General features: G+C 49.8%; 1 protein-coding gene across 1 annotated transcript in view; it reads left to right on the top strand.

The window, feature by feature from the left end:
• The first annotated feature begins 2,053 nt into the window (after positions 1 to 2,053).
• The window catches only part of LOC140403140 (intercellular adhesion molecule 1-like), a 185,187-nt gene continuing 162,317 nt past the window's right edge, over positions 2,054 to 24,923 (top strand). The window contains exons 1-3 of the mRNA XM_072490804.1: positions 2,054 to 2,159; positions 14,704 to 14,973; positions 21,817 to 22,131. Coding sequence (XP_072346905.1) covers positions 2,093 to 2,159; positions 14,704 to 14,973; positions 21,817 to 22,131 — 652 coding nt within the window. The 5' untranslated portion in view covers positions 2,054 to 2,092. The remainder of the gene's footprint in view (positions 2,160 to 14,703; positions 14,974 to 21,816; positions 22,132 to 24,923) is intronic.

The raw sequence follows: 24,923 nt of genomic DNA on the forward strand, positions 1-24,923 counted from the left end.
GTAACTCAGCATGAGGAGGTAACGTCAATGAGGAACTCAGAATGAGGAGTTAACCTCAGTGAGTAACTCAGAATGAGGAGGTAACCTCAGTGTGTAACTCAGAATGAGGAGGTACCCTCAGTGCGTAACACAGAATGAGGAGGTACCCTCAATGAGTAACTCAGAATATGGAGGTAACCTCAGTGAGTAACTCAGAATGAGGAGGTAACCTCAGTGAGTAACTCAGAATGAGGAGGTAATCTCAGTGAGTAACTCAGAATGAGGAGGTAACCTCAGTGAGTAACTCAGAATGAGGAGCTAACCTGAATGAGTAACTCAGAATGAGGAGATAACCTCAGTGAGTAACTCAGAATGAGGAGGTAACCTCAGTGAGTAACTCAGAATGAGGAGGTAACCTCAGTGAGTAACTCAGAATAGGGAGGTAACCTCAGTGATTAACTCAGAATGAGGAGCTAACCTCAATGAGTAACTCAGAATGAGGAGGTAACCTCAGTGAGTAACTCAGAATGAGGAGGTAACCTCAGTGAGTAACTCAGAATGAGGAGCTAACCTCAATGAGTAACTCAGAATGAGGAGGTAACCTCAGTGAGTAACTCAGAATGAGGAGGTAACCTGAATGAGTAACTCAGAATGAGGAGGTAACCTCAGTGAGTAACTCAGAATGAGGAGGTAACCTCAGTGAGTAACTCAGAATGAGGAGCTAACCTCAATGAGTAACTCAGAATGAGGAGGTAACCTCAGTTAGTAACTCAGAATGAGGAGGTAACCTCAGTGAGTAACTCAGAATGAGGAGGTAACCTCAGTGAGTAACTCAGAATGAGGAGGTAAACTCAATGAGTAACTCAGAATGAGGAGGTAACCTCAGTGATTAACTCAGAATGAGGAGCTAACCTCAATGAGTAACTCAGAATGAGGAGGTAACCTCAGTGAGTAACTCAGAATGAGGAGGTAACCTCAGTGAGTAACTCAGAATGAGGAGCTAACCTCAATGAGTAACTCAGAATGAGGAGGTAACCTCAGTGAGTAACTCAGAATGAGGAGGTAACCTGAATGAGTAACTCAGAATGAGGAGGTAACCTCAGTGAGTAACTCAGAATGAGGAGGTAACCTCAGTGAGTAACTCAGAATGAGGAGCTAACCTCAATGAGTAACTCAGAATGAGGAGGTAACCTCAGTTAGTAACTCAGAATGAGGAGGTAACCTCAGTGAGTAACTCAGAATGAGGAGGTAACCTCAGTGAGTAACTCAGAATGAGGAGGTAAACTCAATGAGTAACTCAGAATGAGGAGGTAACCTCAGTGAGTAACTCAGAATGAGGAGGTAACCTCAATGAGTTTCTCAGAATAGGGAGGTAACCTCAGTGAGTAACTCAGAATGAGGAGGTAACCTCAGTGAGTAACTCAGAATGAGGAGGTAACCTCAGTGAGTGACTCAGAATGAGGAGGTAACCTCAGTGAGTAACTCAGAATGAGGAGGTAACCTCAGTGAGTGACTCAGAATGAGGAGGTAAACTCAATGAGTAACTCAGAATGAGGAGGTAACCTCAATGAGTAACTCAGAATGAGGAGGTAACCTCAGTGAGTAACTCAGAATGATGAGGTAACCTCAGTGAGTAACTCAGAATGAGGAGGTAACCTCAATGAGTAACTCAGAATGAGGAGGTAACCTCAATGAGTAACTCAGAATGAGGAAGTAACCTCAATGAGGAAGAGGGAATGAGGAGGGAAGTTCAATGTGGAAGACGGAATGAGTAGGGAACCTCAATGAGTTCTCAGGAATTAGCGGGTAACCACAGCCATGTTCTCAATTTGAATGAAAACAACCAGAACTTTGCTGCTCCGCACAGGGACTGAAAGGTTTTATTTCTGAGTTGCATTTATTTTTTGAACCATCTGTCGGCCTGTGAAACGTTCGCTGGCGATATTGTAATCTGCTCCGTTCGATTGCAGTTTGGCTGTCTATCCAAGTGGAATTGTGACTGGGAATCTGGGCACGGTTCCCAGCGTTTCCGGGAAAGGACCCAGGTTCTTCTCATTCAGACTGAAGACAGACTGCACCCCTTCCCCACAGCACCGTGTCCAGTCTCAAAGCCATGGGCTTCAGGATCACTTCAGCTAATGGTTATGTTGACTTCTTCGCCTTGGTTTTTAGTATCACAAGTGGGTAAAATATATCTTGGTATTATTTCCTGGGCAACGTTTGTCGTGTTGGCAACGTTTGCCGTTCGATATTTCCATTTGTAACTGCATTGTGTTTTTGTTTTGCAATTAAGTTTCCTGACATGTAATTACTTGTCCATTAACATCTGGAACAAAAATATTGTTGGGCATGTTTCTGGCACGCTGTTAAAGAAGCCAAGAGAATGATTTGTTGAAGCTCAGGTTTGATTTTTAGCTTGAAATGTTGCTCCGATTTACACCTATGTGGCCTTGTGATGAACGTGTATCGCGTTAACTCCCCCTTCGCCAATGTTTATTGTGGGTTTTGTGGTGATTGGAACTGAAGCCTCTGCTCACGTTAACCGGAACGAATGAAAGTTAGTCCGAGGAGTGAGAGATTTCATTGAGAAATAGTAACGCTGGAGCAGAGACACCGTTTGCAAGTGGCCCTGGCACCAGAGACAATTCGTGGATTGTGTTAGTAAACGAGATATAGAGAGACATTAGATTTGCATTGCCCGTGTACACTGTTAGCGGGGGCAGCGAGGACCCATTTCAGTAAACGGTGCACTAAAAGCTTATTGTCCAGAGTCTGTCTTGCTTTTTCTTTCTGAGAGCCTGTCCAGATTCGGTGGGCCGAATGGTCGACAGGCAGCGCCTTGCTGCAGAGAGGAAGCTGCAATGGGTGGTCAGAGAGTGGTGGACCCCCCCCGTGGGCACCATCAGTCTCCTATTGGGGGGCTAATGCCACTCACTGTCCAGCAGCAGCACGCTGGAAGATTGCCAGGTTTATTACCCAGGGGCTGAGAGAGTAACTGTGCCCGCGGGATATGTGTCCACAGTTAGTGTCCAGCACTCCAGGCGCTCAGGGACATTGAGTGGTCTTTGGGTTTTACTGGCTCTGTGCAGTGTGTCTTTGCCCGGATTTTCTGAACGTCTTTCGCCACTGACCTCAGAGAAAGCCACACACACACAAATGTGGCTCTGAATTTCCCCTTTCGCAATGTCAGCCCTGGGAATTTCCAAGCGTCCAGCAACAGCGATGTAATGAGGTCGGATATGCAGTTAATTTGGTTCAAATATTCTCTCAGACTGCAAACCAGTAAGTCAAACAAAACACCGAATTTTCACTTTAAATTAAAAACTTACAGACAGCAAAATGACTGACTGTTGCATTCATGTGGGATTTAGCTAAAACTGAAGTGTGAATTTAAAAAAACAAAGGTGAATTTTTAATCATAACGGAGACATCCACCAATAAGTGAGTTTTTGGGGTAGAGTGAGACCGTTCAGCCCATTGAACCCCCTGAAAACCCTAGTTACTCCTCTGGAGAATGGAAATGTTTACACTCTTATTAAAAAGACACTGTGGTAAACCCAGCAACCACAAGACAGTCAATTCAGCCTCAGTGTTGGGAAAGCTATAAAAAATGTTAATTCAGGGGACCACGTGATGCAGGCACGGGAATAGCAGCCAATCCACGAGCTCTGGCGCTATTCATCTTCTAATCCTTAATTTATCCTCTTTAGGTGGGACATACTTACCTAATGCAAGTGTGAATTGCATGGTGTTTTCCAAACTTTTTTTCCTGGGACTCACTTTTACCAACCGGCCAACCTTCACGACCCATCCGGCCGACCTTCACGACCCATCCGGCCGACCTTTGCGACCCACCCGGCCGACCTTTGCGACCCACCCGGCCAACTTTCGCGACCCATCCCGCCGAACTTCACGAACCACACCAACCGACCTGCACGAACCACACCGACCGACCTTCACGAACCACGCTGGCCGACCTTTGCGACCCACCCTGACCGACCATCGCGACCCACCCTGACCGACCATCGCGACCCACACCGGCCGACCTTCGCGACCCACACCGGCCGACCTTCGCGAACCACGCTGGCCGACCTTTGCGACCCACCCTGACCGACCATCGCGACCCACCCTGACCGACCATCGCGACCCACACCGGCCGACCTTCGCGACCCACACCGGCCGACCTTCGCGAACCACGCTGGCCGACCTTTGCGACCCACCCTAACCGACCATCGCGACCCACCCTGACCGACCATCGCGACCCACACCGGCCGACCTTCGCGACCCACCCTGGTCGACCTTCACGACCCATCCGGCCGACCTTTGCGACCCATTCGGCCAACCTTCGCGACCCATCCCGCCGAACTTCACGAATCACACCGACCGACCTTCACGAACCACACCGACCAACCTTCACGAACCACACCGACCGACCTTCACGACCCACCCTGACCGACCATCGTGACCCACCCTGACCGACCTTCGCACCCATCCCGCCGAACTTCACGAATCACACCGACCAACCTTCACGAACCACACCGACCAACCTTCGCGACCCACCCTGACCAACCATCGCGACCCACCCTGACCGACCATCGCGACCCACCACGGCCGACCTACACGACACACCATTTTCGCTTGCCTTTAATGCAACAGGTGAGCCTACTTGGTCCTCACGATCTCACTTGCTTTCTAATTCAATGTTACATTTCTGCTGAGGACTTCAGCTGCTTTTTAAGTTCTCCCTGTATCCTTTGAAAATAATTAAGAGGTTTGCCCTCGAACTCGCCAAGCTTTGTCTTCAAATGCCTTTGAAGTTTTGACGATTTTAAACTAATTTGTCAGTATTTCCCTGCATAGAACACACATGGGGCTGGATTCTCCGCCCCGCCACATTTCCGTTTACCCCGCCGGCGGGATGCTCCGTTAATCCGGCTGGTCAATGGAGTTTTCCATTGTGGGACAGCCCCACACCATCAGGAAACCCCTGGGATGCCAGCAATATGGAGCATCCCGTCGGCGGAGAATCCAATCCATGGGCTTTGTATCCAGATTTACATTGGCACAATTAACAAAGCCATACCTCAAGGAATCATCTTTGTTCTGCTTTATTTCCAATTTCAGTTTCTTTGGTTAAAACAATCTATTTTCAGTTCTTCACATCCTGTTGCCTTGCTTGCTCACAGCTAGAAATTGGAGGAATCTCTCCTCCCTGATTTTGTGCCAAAAGCACGGATGTACAGGGTGCATGCTGTCAATGTACATGCCGGGCACGTGACCTGGTCCCTACCACCGCATCTGCCCAGAAGACTGCATCATTTCATTTAAAAGCCGGTCCCGGTCGGCATTCCCTATTTAAAAGCCGGTCCCGGTCGCCATTCCCTATTTAAAAGCCGGTCCCGGTCGCCATTCCCTATTTAAAAGCCGGTCACTGTCGGCATTCCCTATTTAAAAGCCGGTCCCAGTCGGCATTCCCTATTTAAAAGCTGGTCACTGTCGGCATTCCCTATTTAAAAGCCGGTCCCGGTCGGCATTCCCTATTTAAAAGCCGGTCCCAGTCGGCATTCCCTATTTAAAAGCCGGTCACGGTCGGCATTCCCTATTTAAAAGCCGGTCACGGTCGCCATTCCCTATTTAATAGCCGGTCCCGGTCGGCATTCCCTATTTAAAAGCCGGTCACTGTCGCCATTCCCTATTTAAAAGCCGGTCCCGGTCGGCATTCCCTATTTAAAAGCTGGTCCCGGTCGGCATTCCCTATTTAAAAGCCGGTCCCGGTCGGCATTCCCTATTTAAAAGCCGGTCCCGGTCGGCATTCCCTATTTAAAAGCTGGTCACTGTCGCCATTCCCTATTTAAAAGCCGGTGACGGTTGGCATTCCCTATTTAAAAGCCGGTGACGGTCGCCATTCCCTATTTAAAAGCCGGTCACAGTCGCCATTCCCTATTTAAAAGCCGGTCCCGGTCGGCATTCCCTATTTAAAAGCCGGTCCCGGTCGCCATTCCCTATTTAAAAGCCGGTCACTGTCGGCATTCCCTATTTAAAAGCCGGTCACAGTCGGCATTCCCTATTTAAAAGCTGGTCACTGTCGGCATTCCCTATTTAAAAGCCGGTCACGGTCGGCATTCCCTATTTAAAAGCTGGTCACTGTCAGCATTCCCTATTTAAAAGCCGGTCACGGTCGCCATTCCCTATTTAAAAGCCGGTCACGGTCGGCATTCCCTATTTAAAAGCCGGTCCCGGTCGGCATTCCCTATTTAAAAGCCGGTCACGGTCGGCATTCCCTATTTAAAAGCCGGTCACGGTCGCCATTCCCTATTTAATAGCCGGTCCCGGTCGGCATTCCCTGTTTAAAAGCCGGTCACTGTCGCCATTCCCTATTTAAAAGCCGGTCCCGGTCGGCATTCCCTGTTTAAAAGCCGGTCACTGTCGCCATTCCCTATTTAAAAGCCGGTCACAGTCGGCATTCCCTATTTAAAAGCCGGTCACTGTCGCCATTCCCTGTTTAAAAGCCGGTCACTGTCGCCATTCCCTATTTAAAAGCCGGTCCCGGTCGGCATTCCCTATTTAAAAGCCGGTCACTGTCGGCATTCCCTATTTAAAAGCTGGTCACGGTCGGCATTCCCTATTTAAAAGCCGGTCACTGTCGCCATTCCCTATTTAAAAGCTGGTCCCGGTCGGCATTCCCTATTTAAAAGCCGGTCCCGGTCGGCATTCCCTATTTAAAAGCTGGTCCCGGTCGGCATTCCCTATTTAAAAGCCGGTCCCGGTCGGCATTCCCTATTTAAAAGCTGGTCCCGGTCGGCATTCCCTATTTAAAAGCCGGTCACTGTCGCCATTCCCTATTTAAAAGCCGGTCACTGTCGCCATTCCCTATTTAAAAGCCGGTCCCGGTCGGCATTCCCTATTTAAAAGCCGGTCCCGGTCGGCATTCCCTATTTAAAAGCCGGTCACGGTCGGCATTCCCTATTTAAAAGCCGGTCACTGTCGCCATTCCCTATTTAAAAGCTGGTCCCGGTCGGCATTCCCTATTTAAAAGCCGGTCCCGGTCGGCATTCCCTATTTAAAAGCTGGTCCCGGTCGGCATTCCCTATTTAAAAGCCGGTCCCGGTCGGCATTCCCTATTTAAAAGCTGGTCCCGGTCGGCATTCCCTATTTAAAAGCCGGTCACTGTCGCCATTCCCTATTTAAAAGCCGGTCACAGTCGGCATTCCCTATTTAAAAGCCGGTCACTGTCGGCATTCCCTATTTAAAAGCCGGTCACTGTCGGCATTCCCTATTTAAAAGCCGGTCACGGTCGGCATTCCCTATTTAAAAGCCGGTCACGGTCGGCATTCCCTATTTAAAAGCCGGTCCCGGTCGGCATTCCCTATTTAAAAGCTGGTCACTGTCGGCATTCCCTATTTAAAAGCCGGTCACTGTCGGCATTCCCTATTTAAAAGCCGGTCCCGGTCGGCATTCCCTATTTAAAAGCCGGTCCCGGTCGGCATTCCCTATTTAAAAGCTGGTCCCGGTCGGCATTCCCTATTTAAAAGCCGGTCACGGTCAGCATTCCCTATTTAAAAGCCGGTCCCGGTCGGCATTCCCTATTTAAAAGCCGGTCCCGGTCGGCATTCCCTATTTAAAAGCCGGTCCCGGTCGGCATTCCCTATTTAAAAGCCGGTCCCGGTCGGCATTCCCTATTTAAAAGCCGGTCCCAGTCGCCATTCCCTATTTAAAAGCCGGTCACAGTCGCCATTCCCTATTTAAAAGCCGGTCCCGGTCGGCATTCCCTATTTAAAAGCTGGTCACAGTCGCCATTCCCTATTTAAAAGCCGGTCCCGGTCGGCATTCCCTATTTAAAAGCCGGTCACGGTCGGCATTCCCTATTTAAAAGCCGGTCCCGGTCGCCATTCCCTATTTAAAAGCCGGTCACTGTCGGCATTCCCTATTTAAAAGCCGGTCACGGTCGGCATTCCCTATTTAAAAGCTGGTCCCGGTCGGCATTCCCTGTTTAAAAGCTGGTCCCGGTCGGCATTCCCTATTTAAAAGCCGGTCCCGGTCGGCATTCCCTATTTAAAAGCCGGTCACGGTCGGCATTCCCTATTTAAAAGCCGGTCCCGGTCGGCATTCCCTATTTAAAAGCCGGTCCCGGTCGGCATTCCCTATTTAAAAGCTGGTCCCGGTCGGCATTCCCTATTTAAAAGCCGGTCCCGGTCGGCATTCCCTATTTAAAAGCCGGTCACGGTCGGCATTCCCTATTTAAAAGCCGGTCCCGGTCGGCATTCCCTGTTTAAAAGCTGGTCCCGGTCGGCATTCCCTATTTAAAAGCCGGTCACGGTCGGCATTCCCTATTTAAAAGCCGGTCCCGGTCGGCATTCCCTATTTAAAAGCCGGTCCCGGTCGGCATTCCCTATTTAAAAGCCGGTCCCGGTCGGCATTCCCTATTTAAAAGCCGGTCCCGGTCGGCATTCCCTATTTAAAAGCCGGTCACGGTCGGCATTCCCTATTTAAAAGCCGGTCACGGTCGGCATTCCCTATTTAAAAGCCGGTCACGGTCGGCATTCCCTGTTTAAAAGCCGGTCACTGTCAGCATTCCCTATTTAAAAGCTGGTCACGGTCGGCATTCCCTATTTAAAAGCCGGTCACGGTCGGCATTCCCTATTTAAAAGCCGGTCACGGTCGGCATTCCCTGTTTAAAAGCCGGTCACTGTCAGCATTCCCTATTTAAAAGCCGGTCCCGGTCGGCATTCCCTATTTAAAAGCCGGTCCCGGTCGGCATTCCCTATTTAAAAGCCGGTCACTGTCAGCATTCCCTGTTTAAAAGCCGGTCCCGGTCGGCATTCCCTGTTTAAAAGCCGGTCACTGTCAGCATTCCCTATTTAAAAGCCGGTCCCGGTCGGCATTCCCTATTTAAAAGCTGGTCACAGTCGCCATTCCCTATTTAAAAGCTGGTCCCGGTCGGCATTCCCTATTTAAAAGCTGGTCACAGTCGCCATTCCCTATTTAAAAGCCGGTCCCGGTCGGCATTCCCTATTTAAAAGCTGGTCACAGTCGCCATTCCCTATTTAAAAGCTGGTCCCGGTCGGCATTCCCTATTTAAAAGCTGGTCACGGTCGGCATTCCCTATTTAAAAGCCGGTCCCGGTCGGCATTCCCTATTTAAAAGCTGGTCACAGTCGCCATTCCCTATTTAAAAGCCGGTCCCGGTCGGCATTCCCTATTTAAAAGCCGGTCACAGTCGGCATTCCCTATTTAAAAGCCGGTCCCGGTCGGCATTCCCTATTTAAAAGCCGGTCACTGTCGGCATTCCCTATTTAAAAGCCGGTCCCGGTCGGCATTCCCTATTTAAAAGCCGGTCCCGGTCGGCATTCCCTATTTAAAAGCCGGTCACGGTCGGCATTCCCTATTTAAAAGCCGGTCACGGTCGGCATTCCCTATTTAAAAGCCGGTCACAGTCGGCATTCCCTATTTAAAAGCCGGTCCCGGTCGGCATTCCCTATTTAAAAGCTGGTCCCGGTCGGCATTCCCTATTTAAAAGCCGGTCACGGTCGGCATTCCCTATTTAAAAGCCGGTCACGGTCGGCATTCCCTATTTAAAAGCCGGTCACTGTCGGCATTCCCTGTTTAAAAGCCGGTCACGGTCGGCATTCCCTATTTAAAAGCCGGTCACTGTCGGCATTCCCTGTTTAAAAGCCGGTCACGGTCGGCATTCCCTATTTAAAAGCTGGTCACTGTCGGCATTCCCTATTTAAAAGCTGGTCACGGTCGCCATTCCCTATTTAAAAGCCGGTCCCGGTCGGCATTCCCTATTTAAAAGCTGGTCACGGTCGGCATTCCCTATTTAAAAGCCGGTCCCGGTCGGCATTCCCTATTTAAAAACCGGTCACTGTCAGCATTCCCTATTTAAAAGCCGGTCCCGGTCGGCATTCCCTATTTAAAAGCCGGTCCCGGTCGGCATTCCCTATTTAAAAGCTGGTCACTTTCAGCATTCCCTATTTAAAAGCCGGTCCCAGTCGCCATTCCCTATTTAAAAGCCGGTCACGGTCGGCATTCCCTATTTAAAAGCCGGTCACGGTCGGCATTCCCTATTTAAAAGCCGGTCACTGTCGGCATTCCCTATTTAAAAGCCGGTCACTGTCGGCATTCCCTGTTTAAAAGCCGGTCACGGTCGGCATTCCCTATTTAAAAGCCGGTCACGGTCGGCATTCCCTATTTAAAAGCCGGTCCCGGTCGGCATTCCCTATTTAAAAGCCGGTCCCGGTCGGCATTCCCTATTTAAAAGCTGGTCCCGGTCGCCATTCCCTATTTAAAAGCCGGTCCCGGTCGGCATTCCCTATTTAAAAGCCGGTCCCGGTCGGCATTCCCTATTTAAAAGCTGGTCCCGGTCGCCATTCCCTATTTAAAAGCTGGTCACGGTCGCCATTCCCTATTTAAAAGCCGGTCCCGGTCGGCATTCCCTATTGAAAAGCTGGTCACGGTCGGCATTCCCTATTTAAAAGCCGGTCCCAGTCGGCATTCCCTATTTAAAAGCCGGTCACGGTCGGCATTCCCTATTTAAAAGCCGGTCCCGGTCGGCATTCCCTGTTTAAAAGCCGGTCCCGGTCGGCATTCCCTATTTAAAAGCCGGTCCCGGTCGGCATTCCCTATTTAAAAGCCGGTCACAGTCGCCATTCCCTGTTTAAAAGCCGGTCCCGGTCGGCATTCCCTATTTAAAAGCCGGTCCCGGTCGGCATTCCCTATTTAAAAGCCGGTCCCAGTCGGCATTCCCTATTTAAAAGCCGGTCCCGGTCGGCATTCCCTATTTAAAAGCCGGTCCCAGTCGGCATTCCCTATTTAAAAGCCGGTCCCGGTCGGCATTCCCTATTTAAAAGCCGGTCCCGGTCGGCATTCCCTATTTAAAAGCCGGTCACGGTCGCCATTCCCTATTTAAAAGCTGGTCACAGTCGGCATTCCCTATTTAAAAGCCGGTCACGGTCGGCATTCCCTATTTAAAAGCCGGTCCCGGTCGCCATTCCCTATTTAAAAGCCGGTCCCGGTCGGCATTCCCTATTTAAAAGCCGGTCACAGTCGGCATTCCCTATTTAAAAGCCGGTCCCGGTCGGCATTCCCTATTTAAAAGCCGGTCACTGTCGCCATTCCCTATTTAAAAGCCGGTCCCGGTCGCCATTCCCTATTTAAAAGCCGGTCCCGGTCGGCATTCCCTATTTAAAAGCCGGTCCCGGTCGGCATTCCCTATTTAAAAGCCGGTCCCGGTCGGCATTCCCTGTTTAAAAGCCGGTCCCGGTCGGCATTCCCTATTTAAAAGCCGGTCACGGTCGGCATTCCCTATTTAAAAGCCGGTCCCGGTCGGCATTCCCTATTTAAAAGCCGGTCCCGGTCGGCATTCCCTATTTAAAAGCCGGTCACTGTCGCCATTCCCTATTTAAAAGCCGGTCACGGTCGGCATTCCCTATTTAAAAGCCGGTCACAGTCGGCATTCCCTATTTAAAAGCCGGTCACAGTCGCCATTCCCTATTTAAAAGCCGGTCACTGTCGCCATTCCCTGTTTAAAAGCCGGTCACTGTCGGCATTCCCTATTTAAAAGCCGGTCCCGGTCGGCATTCCCTATTTAAAAGCCGGTCACTGTCAGCATTCCCTATTTAAAAGCCGGTCCCGGTCGGCATTCCCTATTTAAAAGCCGGTCACGGTCGGCATTCCCTATTTAAAAGCCGGTCACAGTCGCCATTCCCTATTTAAAAGCCGGTCCCGGTCGGCATTCCCTATTTAAAAGCCGGTCACAGTCGCCATTCCCTATTTAAAAGCTGGTCACAGTCGCCATTCCCTATTTAAAAGCCGGTCCCGGTCGGCATTCCCTATTTAAAAGCTGGTCACTGTCGGCATTCCCTATTTAAAAGCCGGTCACGGTCGCCATTCCCTATTTAAAAGCCGGTCACTGTCAGCATTCCCTATTTAAAAGCCGGTCACGGTCGGCATTCCCTATTTAAAAGCCGGTCACGGTCGGCATTCCCTATTTAAAAGCCGGTCACTGTCAGCATTCCCTATTTAAAAGCCGGTCACGGTCGGCATTCCCTATTTAAAAGCCGGTCACTGTCAGCATTCCCTATTTAAAAGCTGGTCCCGGTCGGCATTCCCTATTTAAAAGCCGGTCCCGGTCGGCATTCCCTATTTAAAAGCCGGTCACGGTCGGCATTCCCTGTTTAAAAGCTGGTCACAGTCGGCATTCCCTATTTAAAAGCCGGTCCCGGTCGGCATTCCCTATTTAAAAGCCGGTCCCGGTCGGCATTCCCTGTTTAAAAGCCGGTCCCGGTCGGCATTCCCTATTTAAAAGCCGGTCCCGGTCGGCATTCCCTGTTTAAAAGCTGGTCCCGGTCGGCATTCCCTATTTAAAAGCCGGTCCCGGTCGGCATTCCCTATTTAAAAGCCGGTCCCGGTCGGCATTCCCTATTTAAAAGCCGGTCACAGTCGCCATTCCCTATTTAAAAGCCGGTCCCGGTCGGCATTCCCTATTTAAAAGCTGGTCCCGGTCGGCATTCCCTATTTAAAAGCCGGTCCCGGTCGGCATTCCCTATTTAAAAGCCGGTCACGGTCGCCATTCCCTGTTTACTCAGTGTACAAGTGAAAAGCATGACAACTCCTTTGCCCTCGGCCTCCCAAAACTCCATGAGTCCAACCCCCCCCCCACGCGATCCATGAACCCCTCGAACTCCCTAACCACCGCCGAGAGCTTCGACGGCTTAGGACTCGACTGATCCAACCTCGGATCTAGGACCATATTGAAATCGGCCCCCATGATCAGCCAATGCATGTCCAAGTCCGGGATCTTCCCTAACACCCACCTCATAAAGTCCACCTCGTCCCAATTCGGGGTATAAATATTCACCAGGACCTCCAGCATCCCCTCCAGCTTCCCACTGACCACCACATCCCTACCCCGCCCGGATCCGCCACAATGCTCCCCACCTCAAAACACCACTATCTTATTAACCCCTCTTGATGTCATGTCTAACTCCGAGTGGAACACCTGCCCCATCCATCCGTTCCTCAACCTTGTCTGATCCCCCAGCTTCAGCTGCGTCTCCTGTAAAAACACAACGTGCGCCTTCAAACTCCCAAGTGTGTGAAAACACGTGGCTGTTTAACCGGCCTATTCAGCCCCCTCACATTCCAGCCTGTTCTGGGGACTGCCGATCAGCCATGCCTGTTCTTTGGCCCACCCCCAGATGTCTGCTGCCACCTCTCCCTTCCCAACTGTGCCAAACCAACCACACCCATGTCAGCACTCCTCCCCCCCAACACACCCAGACAAGGAACAAACCTATTCCCCCTTCCTCCACACCTTCCTCCTGACAATCGCCTACTTCACTCCCGCTAACTTTCAGTGACCTGTGGACCTGTACACCCAGGTCCCCCTGCCTGTCAACACTCTTAAGGGTTCTGCCTTTACTGTATATTTCCCACCTGTATTAGACCTTCCAAAATGCATTACCTCACATTTGTTCGGATTAAACTCCATCTGCCATCTCTCCGCCCACATCTCCAAGCAAACTATATCCTGCTGTAGCCTCTGACAGTCCTCATCGCTATCCGCAATTCCACCAACCTTTATGTAGTCCGTAAACTTACTAATCAGACCAGTTACATTTCCCCCCAAATCATTTATATTTACTACAAACAGCAAAGGCTTCTTTTTGATGCATCACCCACAAACTGGCAGGGTACAACTCCCCGAACATCACCCCATTCTTGTAGAGGGCGGTCTTTATCCGATTGTACCCAGCCCTCTGCTTGGCCAGCTCTGCACCCAGGTCTTGGTAAATCCACAGCTCTCTTCCCTCCCAGGAGCACCTCTTGGTCTGCCTCACCCACCTCAAGATCTTTTCTTTGTCCATGAACCGATGCAGCCTCACCACCATTGCCCCTGGCGTCTCTCCTACCTGCGGCCTCCTCCTCAGCACCCTGTGCCAGTAGCCAGACCAGCCTGCCAGACCCCAGTTCTCCAGAGAATCAGATATGTCTTTGAGGCACAGCATTGAGGGTGACAACAGTCTGTTAAAAATGCAACCCAAGGGTCCTGCTGTCCTGAGGGGGGCGGGGGGTGGGGTCGAGATGGGATAATTGGCTTCAACTTTGGCTCCTGTGGTGGGACTCCAGCCTGCACCAAATATTTCAGCCAATATTTCTGAATCAGGAGATACAAGTATATTTATTTTAATGCTAAATCATGTGTAGAACTCAAAGCAAGGAAATGAAAAATGGGATTAAGATAAAAGGGTGAGAAAAAATAAAAGAAAATACACATTTTAGTTTTAAAAACCAATTAAAATCTTAATGAAACTCCAAACTTGTAAAAGCCCATTTTCAACACAAGAGAAGTGCTTTTGCATAAATTAAGACTGCTAGAAATTCACTGGAATGGACAATCCCTAGTGGGTTAGTACCTCAACTTTACAATCTTCATGTATTTGAATGCCTGAAGGGTAGGGCAATTTGGACAGTAGCTTCCTGATTTCTGCATTGAACTGCATTTGTGTGCACTCTGAGGGTTGCTGTCTGACTAACTTATTACAGTTAACTTAATAAAGTTCTGAGAGCCTCATAATTACTTTGATGGTAAAATCCTGGTCAATATGTTCTACTTTGAAAAGAGGCTTGTCTTTTTGTTTTGCCTCTACAAGTTATTCGGAATACGTCCGACATTGAATGGCTTCTATGTCCCTGCATTTACTTTGGGTTTTTTTTTTGGCAGCAAACGTGGCTGGCTTTGAGGTTTTCATTGATACAAGCCCCCCAGCTCTGGAATTTGGAGACTCGCTGAGCACAAACTGCAGTACAACATGTGCATTATCTGAGCCATTAATTATGGTGGAGTATAAACCAGGGATAAATCCTATCCAAACTCGTGGTGATAAATGGAAAGCTGACTATTTCCCAAGTGTCAAGGCATGGGATATCTCTGTACCATGTTATGTGAAGTGCAAAACAGGGAAAACTGCAAACAAAGTGGTAACTGTTTACAGTAAGTGAAAACTCTTCTAATGAGCTCATGCTTAGAAATAAAGAATACTAGTTCAGTAGATTTCTACAGTTGGTGACTGAAATTCTGCAATTTTGAAATAGGTTGAGGTAAGTAACATGCTTTATCTCATAATTCTAAGCCCAGCCAAATGGCACATTATATTGATCCACCAAAACCAGTTCCTGCCCCTGATTCTCATTCCCAAAACTAATTTACTGACCTCTAATTTCTCTTTCCTCCGTCTTGTCTCCATTTTAAGCCTCTCCTTTCTAGTTCCTTTCTGTGTGGAAACATGAGTATCATAGTTCATAGTCTCACTAATACACAGCTGACACCTGTGGGAGGCGCTGAAGAGGTTCGGGTTTGGGGAGGGGCTTGTCAGGTGGGTTAGGCTGTTGTATGAGGTCCCGATGGCGAGTGTGGCCACAAATAGGAGGAGGTCCGAGTACTTTCGGTTGCACCGAGGGACGAGACAGGGATGTCCCCTGTCCCCCCTGCTCTTCGCACTGGCGATTGAACCCCTGGCTATGGCACTGAGCGAGTCGAGGAACTGGAGGGGGTTGGTGCGGGGTGGGGAGGAGCATAGGGTGTCACTTTATGCGGACGACCTGCTGCTGTATGTGGCGGACCCGGTGGGAGGAATGCCAGAGGTAATGAGGATCCTTAGGGAATTCGGGGACTTTTCGGGGTACAAGCTCAATATGGGGAAGAGTGAGCTGTTCGTAGTTCAGCTAGGGGACCAGGAGAGGGGGATTGGCGAGCTCCCACTAAAAAGGGCGGAGAGGAGCTTCAGATATTTGGGGGTCCAGGTGGCCAGGAACTGGGGGGCCCTGCATAGGCTTAACTTTACAAGGCTGGTGGAGCAAATGGAGGAGGAGTTCAAGAGGTGGGACGCGTTGCCGCTGTCCCTGGCGGGTAGGGTGCAGTCAATCAAAATGACGGTGCTCCCAAGGTTTTTGTTCCTGTTCCAGTGCCTCCCCGTGTTTATCCCGAAGACTTTTTTCAGGCGGGTTCACAGGCGTATAATGGGGTTTGTGTGGGCGCGAGGGACTCCGAGGGTGAGAAGGGTGTTCCTGGAGCGGAGTAGAGATAGGGGGGGGGCTGGCGCTGCCCAACCTCTGTGGGTACTACTGGGCCGCCAATGCGACAATAGTGCGCAAGTGGATGATGGAGGGGGAGGGGGCTGCATAGAAGAGGCTGGAGACGGCGTCCTGTGTGGGTACGAGTCTGGGGGCGCTGGCAACGGCGCCGCTGCCGCTCCCTCCAAGGAGGTATACCACGAGCCCGGTGGTGGTGGCGGCCCTCAAAATTTGGGGGCAGTGGAGGCGGCATAGGGGGGTAGTTAGGGCCTTGGCGTGGACCCCATTATGGGGGAACCACCGGTTCGCCCCAGGAAGAACAGGTGGAGGGTTTTCGGGGTGGCACAGGGCAGGGATACGAAAGTAGGGGGACCTGTTTGTGGACGGGAAGTTCGCGAGCTTGGGTGAGCTGGAGAAGAAGTACGGGCTCCCCCCGGGGAACACCTTCAGGTACTTACAGGTAAGGGCGTTTGCCAGGCGGCAGGTGGTGGAATTCCCACGGCTACTGCCACACACAGTACAGGACAGGGTGCTCTCAGGGGGGTGGGTGGGAGTGGGGAAGATCTCGGAAACTTACCAGGTGATGCAGGAAGAGGAGGAGGCCTCGAGGTGGAGTTGAAAGGTAAGTGGGAGGAGGAGTTGGGAGAGGAGATCGAAGAGGGGACGTGGGCAGATGCCCTAGGGAGGGTGAACTCTTCCTCTTCATGCGCGAGGCTCAGCCTCATACAGTTTAAGGTGCTGCACAGGGCACACATGACCGGGACAAGGATGAGCAGGTTCTTTGGGGGTGAGGACAGGTGTGTTAGGTGCTCAGGGAGCCCAGCAAATTACACCCATATGTTCTGGGCATGCCCAGCGCTGGAGGAATTTTGGAAGGGCGTAGCGAGGACGGTGTCGAGGGTGTTAGGATCCAGGGTCAAACCGGGCTGGGGGCTCGCAATATTTGGGGTGGCAGAGGAGCCGGGAGTGCAGGAGGCGAAAGAGGCCGGAATTCTGGCCTTTGCGTCCCTGGTAGCCCGGCGAAGGATTCTCCTTCAGTGGAAAGATACGAGGCCCCCAAGCGTGGAATCCTGGATCAGCGAGATGGCAGGGTTCATTAAATTGGAGAGGGTGAAATTCGCCTTGAGAGGGTCGGTACAAGGGTTCTTTAGGCGGTGGCAACCGGTCTTAGACTTTCTGGCAGAACGATAGACATTGGTCAATGGCAGCAACAGCTCGGGGGGTGGGGGGTTTACTTTATTTTTGTTTCTGTTATTTACACTGGAGGGTCTGAGGGGGTGTATACACCTGTTGTCTTAAGTCGGGGTGTTAATGTTAATTTATTATTTAGGTACGGGGGGGAGGGGTTTGGGGGGTTGCTTTTTTAGATTGTGTTTTGTACTTAACCCTGTTGGGTTCTTTTCATTCTCATTTTGTTATTGATATTTTATGAAAACCTTTAATAAAAATTATTTTAAAAAAATAAATAAAACACAGCTGACTGCTTTAAAACAAACATTCAGAACTCTCCATGATGCCACCAGTCCCTCTGTAACCTCTTCCAGCTCCTGCCCGATTGCTACACTGCTCTAATTCAGCTTTCTGATTTTAACTTCACAGGTGGCAACTGTGCCTTCAGTGGTTGAGGTTCAAGGCTCTGGAATCACTCCTTGCGCCTCTCTGTCACTCTCTCTCTCCTTTCTCCTTTAAACCATTCCTTAAAATCTGCCCTTTTGAAGGCGTTGTTGTCGGGGGTGAGGAAAGCGGAATACTCGCGAATGTTATCTCGGACCATGCTTCAGTGGATGTTGTCCTGGAGAAGAGACTGGCACAGAGGCCTGTGTGGAGGTTCGATGTGGAGTTGTTGGTGGTTGTTGGGGCTTAATAGGAACAGGGATGTTTCGCCATCAGTGGTGTGGGAGGCGTTGAACATAGAACATAGAACATTACAGCGCAGTACAGGCCCTTCGGCTCTCGATGTTGCGCCGACCTGTGAAACCACTCTAAAGCCCATCCACACTATTCCCTTATCGTCCATATGTCTATCCAATGACCATTTGAATGCCCTTAGTGTTGGCGAGTCCACTACTGTTGCAGGCAGGGCATTCCACGCTCTCACTACTCTCTGAGTAAAGAACCTACCTCTGACATCGGTCCTACATCTATCTCCCCTCAATTTAAAGCTATGTCCCCTCGTGCTAGACATCACCATCCGAGGAAAAAGGCTCTCACTGTCCACCCTATCCAATCCTCTGATCATCTTGTATGCCTCAATTAAGTCACCTCTTAACCTTCTTCTCTCTAACGAAAACAGCCTCAAGTCCCTCAGCCTTTCCTAGGCGGTGGTAAGGGGCGCAATCATCTTGTTTAAGGCTCAGGTGGATAGGGGGGCAAGAGAGGAGCAGCAGTGGCTATTTTGGAAGTGTTTGGAAGGGATGCGGTGGATCTGGAGAAAGAAATTGTAGGCACTGTTTGACCTTCTGTCCACAGGGAAAGCGGTTTGGTAGTTAAGGTGGCGAAGGGGGCTGTGTACGAGTACGAGAAGGCCAGTCGCTTGCTGCTGGGCCAGCTCCACCGGCAGACGGCTGCGAGAGAGATTGTTTGGGTTCGGGATGGGACAGGGGAGAGGTAGTGCTGCCAGAGCAGGTGAATAAGGCATTTGAGGAGTTTTCTAAAATGTTGCAAAGGTCGGAGCCTCCGGAGGATGAGTCGGACATGAGGTATTTTTTGGGGCGGTTGGAGTGCCCTAGAGTAGGAGAGGGCAGGGCTGGAAGAGCCAGTGGGGATGGAAGAGGTTTGGGTGCCGATAGGGAAGATGCAGACGGGTAAGGCGCCAGACCGGGTGGGTTCCCGTTGGGGTTTTATAAAACATTTCTGATGAGGCTGGTGCTGCTGTTGGTGAAGGTGTTCGAAGGTGCTGTGGTTAAGGGGATACTGCCAGAGACAATGGGCCAAGCATCCATTTCATTGCTGTTAAAAAAGAAGGACCCAGTGGAGTGCGGAGTATAGGCTGATATCTCTGCTGAATGTGGAAGTCAAGGTTTTGGCGAAGGTGTCGGTGCTTAGGATGGAGGAGTGCCTCCCGCAGGTGATTATGGAGGATCAGTCGGAGTTCGTAAAGGACAGGCAGTTGTCATTGAACGTGCGGTGTCTGTAAAATATGGTGCTTTCTCCGGCAGAAGGAAGGGAGTCGGAGGTGGTGCTGGCGCTGGATGCGGAGAAGGCATTTGGTTGTGTGGAGTGGAATTATTTGTATGTGGCGTTGGAGAGGTTTGGGATTGGGCCTAAGTTTGTGGCATGGGTTAACCTTACATAGGGAGCCGAAGCTGAGTGTGCGCACAAATGAGATGAGTTTGGGGTATTTTTAGTCACATAGGAGAACAACATAGGGGTGCCCCATGTCCCCCAATGTTTGCGCTGGCGATACAGCCCTTGGCCATAATGTTGAGGAGTTCGGGTAAATGGAAGGGGATAGTGAGGGGGCTGTGGAGCATAAGGTGTCACCATATACCAATGATTTGTTGTTGTACATCTCTAACTGGGGTTTTTCGGTGGGAGATATAATGGGACTACTCAGAGATTCGGGGCATTTTCAGGTTATAAGCTGTATCTGGGAAAGTGTGAGTGTTTTGTGGTGTCTTTTCTGGGAGAGGGAGCTGGTTTGGGTGCTTGCCATTTTGGGAGGCAACTCCCCACTTCAGGTAAGTGGGAGTGAGATAGCTCGGGACTGGGCCCGACTCCGGCCCCGGCTCTGTAAGTTGAATTTCACAAGTCTGGTGGGTAGGGTCAAGGCGGACCTACTGAGATGGGACAGTCTTTCCCTATTGTGGCATGGCGCCTGCTGGTCTTTTTGCTGAAACGTTTTTTATGGGGGTGGAACAATTGATCTCGTAATTTGGGTGGGCAGGAAAGGTAGCGAGCATTAGGAGGACAGTGTTTCAGAGGGGGTGGCAGTTAGGGGATTTGGCCCTACTATTGGGCGGCGGACGCAGAGAAGGAGCGGGGCTGGTGCAGGGAGTCAGAGGTTTTGTGGGTGAAGTTGGAGGCAGGCTCTTATAAGGGGTCGGGGTTGCGGGCGCTGGCAACGGCACCACTTCCATTTGCCCCAAGGAATGTTCGGGGAGTCCGGTGGTGGTGGCCACGTTGAAGGCAGTACTTTTGGCTTGGGGTGGGTCTAGGTTGATGCCGATTCAAGAGAATCATGGATTTGAGCAAGCGAGACTGGATGCTTGGTTTTGGGGTGGGAGGAGCGAGGGTTGGTGGAAATGAAGGACTTATTTCCAGATGGGTGGTTTGCGAGTTTGGAGGAGTTAGGGAAGAAGTTTGGGATTCTGCAGGGAGAGACCTTTAGGTATATGTCGGTGCTGGATTTTGCAAAGAAGATTTTCTTGACCTTTCCCAGTGGCACCGCCCTCCTTGATGTTGGAGGGGGTGTTGTCAGTGATGGGGCTAGAGGAGGGGGTCATCTTGGCGATCTATATGAGGATGTTGGAGGAGGATAGGGTGTCTCTGGAGGGGGTTAAGGCCAAGTGGGAGGAGGAGCTGGGGATGGGGCTGGAGGAGGGGTTGTGGTGTGAGGTGCTGTGGAGGGTGAATGCCTCAACCTCGTGCATGAAGCTGGGGTTGATTGTACATAGGGCACACCTGATGAAGTCGAGGATGAGCTGGTACTTTGAGGGAGTGGAGGACATTTGTGAGCTGTGTGGGAGGGGCCCAAAAATCACGTACATAAATTTCTGGGCATGCCCGAAGTTGAGGACATTTTGAAGGTCATTCTTTAGCACCATATCAGTGATCATGCACGTTGATTTGGAGCCCAGTCCCCTGGGGGCCATATTTGGTGTGTCAAACATGCCGGAGCCGCAGACGGGAGCTAATATTTTAGCCTTGGCCTCACTGATCGCTCACCTATTGGGGTTGAGGTCAGCTTCTCCACCCTGTGCCTTGGTATGGCTCGGGGATCTGTTGGAATTCCTGTATTTGGAGAAGGTCAAATCTGCTTTGAGGGGAGGGGGTGGGTGTGAGTGAGGGGTTCCACAAGAGCTTAAAGACCTGGTTACCATCAGCTGCTGGGAGTAGGGGCGGTAAGAGTGTTTTTTTTGATCTAGGTTGTTGGGGGATGGAGGGGGTGAAGTGTCGTTTTTGCTTTGTTAAGTTGCGTATTTACAATGTTAAAATATTAAATACTTGAATAAAAATATATATTTTAAAATCTGCCCTTTGCATCGCCTGCCCTCATAGCCCCTTCCATGGCTTGGTGTTAAATCTTGTTGATAACGCTCCTGTGTTTTACCACATTAAGATAGCATGTAAATGAAAATTGCTATTTACAATTAATGATTTAATTATTTTTGATTTTGGTAATTCAGAATGAAGAGGGATCAATGTACTCATCCTTAATGGGGAGTTGGGGTAAATCCTTATTGCACATGAAAATTGAGGGGAGATAGATATAGGACAGATGTCAGAGGTAGGTTCTTTACTCAGAGAGTAGTAAGGGCGTGGAATGCCCTGCCTGCAACAGTAGTGGACTCGCCAACACTAAGGGCATTCAAATGGTCATTGGATAGACATATGGACGATAAGGGAATAGTGTAGATGGGCTTTAGAGTGGTTTAACAGGTCGGCGCAACATCGAGGGCCGAAGGGCCTGTACTGCGCTGTAATGTTCTATGTTCTATGTGCATCACCCATGCATCTGGGTGAATGTGAGAAGAGGTAATACAGAGAGTGCTCAGGTACAATCCTGCAGTGAATTCTGTTAATTGTGATTCTCCTTTAACAGATCGAGAGATAAACATTACTTCACCTCCGGAAGTGCTGGAAGTTAACAGAACGTATAGTCTGGAGTGCATTGGTCCGAGGGTCTATCCAAACAATAAACTCATCCTCACATGGCTGAGAGGGAGTGAGACTCTTCAGATTAATTCCACAGGAGAACAAGGTTTCCCGGATGAAGATATAAGATTGAGGAATGTCTTCAGTTTCACTGCCAGTGTGTCAGATGATGGACAGGAGTACACCTGCTTGGCAGAAGTGGACCTGGGCTCTAACAGCACAAAACCAATCGCAAACTGCTCTGTGACTCTGCGAGCTCACTGTAAGTTCACTTGAGTGAAAAACACTTTCCTGTTTCTGAGAATGGGTTAAATATCTCAAATTTGTGGAGAACAAATTATGGGAAACAACATAGTAATGAACTTCTGATTAGTTCCTGTTTCCTCCATATCATAAAAATATGGGCAGCACGGTAGCCTTGAGGATAGCACAATTGCTTCACAGCTCCAGGGTCCCAGGTTCGATTCCAGCTTGGGTCACTATCTGTGCGGAGTCTGCACGTTCTCCCCGTGTCTGCGTGGGTTTCCTCCGGGTGCTCCGGTTTCCTCCCACAGTCCAAAGATGTGCAGGTTAGGTGGATTGGCCATGATAAATTGCCCTTAGTGTCCAAAATTGCCCTTAGTGTTGGGTGGGGTTACTGGGTTATGGGGTTATGGGGATAGGGTGGAGGTGTTGACCTTGGGTAGGGTGCTCTTTCCAAGAGCCGGTGCAGACTCGATGGGCCGAATGGCCTCCTTCTGCACTGTAAATTCTATGAAGTAACATGGGCTTACTGCTGCTTTACAAAAGAGGGAAGGTAGGAGATCAGAGGGTCAGCAGAAACATGGTGGGACAAGTGATAAACTGGACAACAGAAAGGTTCTACACTCACGCTGACACGAAAACCTCTTTGGTTAAACGATGCTATGGCTTCCCACATTCCACTGAGAGCTGCTGTGCACCAACCTGAACCAGACTGTTCTGACCTTCACCAGCTCCTCACGGAGCTTAATGGGCAGTTAATTGGAGGTGAGCGGGTTACTGCATTCCCCACCCATTCCACCCCACTCTCCCCTAAACTTTAACTCAGTACAGCACTCTGGAGGCATACATGCCATCCAACAGCATCATTTTCAAAGTACGCCTGCATTAACCATGAAAACCAAAATTCCCTCCACCCACGCTCCCTGGGTGATTGAAAATCAAATCAAATTCGACAATGTAGGGGGAGAGAGGAATACTGCAGGCCAGCTTTATGACAGAGTAAAAAGTTAATTGTACGTATCTTTTATTTAGGATATTCTTTCAGGCAATGCAAAAGCACTAGACACTGAGAGATAAGCTAAGTGGAACAAGGTTTTGATGCAAATTGCTTTTCCCTCTGCTCGATTGCAACACACAAATTGGTGCAAAGAATGTTTATCCGCAGACTGGCCCAGGCGCTGATATTATTATCCCTCTCCTGCGTTTCTCAGATTGTAGCCTGAGGTTTCCTAACAGTGACAGCGATGTCTCAAGGAAATCCATTTGGCTGCTTTGCACATCTCAGTGTCCAGAGGAGGTGATGGTCACGGAGCAGGTCAGCCAATCTCATGATGCAGGGAGAATAAAACCCACTTGAAAGATTGACAGCCTGAATCCCACACACTGAAATCCAAGCCTCAACTGGGATGGTGTAGACAGATGCAATTATAGATCACAGTGAAGGTAAATTAGTGAGTCCATAAGCTTGTAATACTCATAGTGACTGGTGCAAAGGTAGTAGAGTTGAATATTTGGGCTGTCTGAAGAGTAGCAAGAATTAATTTCAAAACGAAAGCATGTGACCTGATGGTGGCTCCAGTTTTCTCGCCGTGACCAAGTGTGATGGAATTCTGGGATGTGTGTATAGGGCTACATGCTCAATTTTCCGCTCTGTCCATTGGGAACTAAAACACATCGCAGCAAATCAAAATGAAGCAAATTTCTTGTCTGTGTTACAGCTTTTATGGATCCGCCAAGAATCTTTGACCAAAGGCCCGTCGAAGTGAAGCAAGAAGTGATGTTGACATGCGAGGTCTCAAATGTTTACCCCGTTGACAAGATGAGAGTAAGATTGTTTCAGGATGGTGAAGAATTGAATTCAACCACATGGTTAAATGACAATACTGTCCGGCAAACAGCAGCATGGACACCACAGGTGGCTGGTCCCACAGAGATCGTCTGTACAGCTCACTTTGAGGAGTATCCATCAGTTCCACCAAAGAATAGCAGCATTTTCATTGTGGCGTATGGTAAGAATCCGATTTATCAGAGGCATTGCAATCAGAAAGCATTCAGATCGTTCATGGTAGTCAGAATTGCAGAGTGTCAGATTTACATCATTTCAAACAAACACATCCCTCCCAATGAGTCAGAAATTTACTGACATGTTTCCATATTCAGATAATTAGCTTGAGTGGAACATAAAGGATGGCTAATTGGGCGGAATGGCCTGTTGCTGGTCCATATATCCTATATAATCAAAGAGAAGCAGCTTCAGGGGGTATTTGTGACACTCACTATTCTGATTATAAGGGAATGTTGCTGCCACTCGGTATTCCAGGATTATAAGAAAGCAGTGACTGTGTCGTTTGGAATGTAAACACAATGATCTGTTTCACATAACATTCTGTTCAGTCATGAAGATCAGGACAGAGCAATATCTCAGCTATTCCAATCAATTTCACAAACAAATCATATTGGGCAGCACGGTAGCATTGTGGTTAGCACAATTGCTTCACAGCTCCAGGGTCCCAGGTTCGATTCCGGCTTGGGTCACTGTCTGTGCGGAGTCTGCACGTCCTCCCCGTGTCTGCGTGGGTTTCCTCCGGGTGCTCCGGTTTCCTCCCACAGTCCAGAGATGTGCAGGTTAGGTGGATTGGTTACGCTAAATTGCCCTTAGTGTCCAAAACTGCCCTTAGTGTTGGGTGGAGTTACTGGGTTATGGGGAGAGGGTGGAGGTGTTGACCTTGGGTAGGGTGCTCTTTCAAAGAGCTGGTGCAGACTCGATGGGCCGAATGGCCTCCTTCTGCACTGTAAATTCTATGACAAATC

The sequence above is a fragment of the Scyliorhinus torazame genome, chromosome 27 (genome assembly GCF_047496885.1).
Source record: "Scyliorhinus torazame isolate Kashiwa2021f chromosome 27, sScyTor2.1, whole genome shotgun sequence".
Taxonomy (NCBI): Eukaryota; Metazoa; Chordata; class Chondrichthyes; order Carcharhiniformes; family Scyliorhinidae; genus Scyliorhinus; species Scyliorhinus torazame.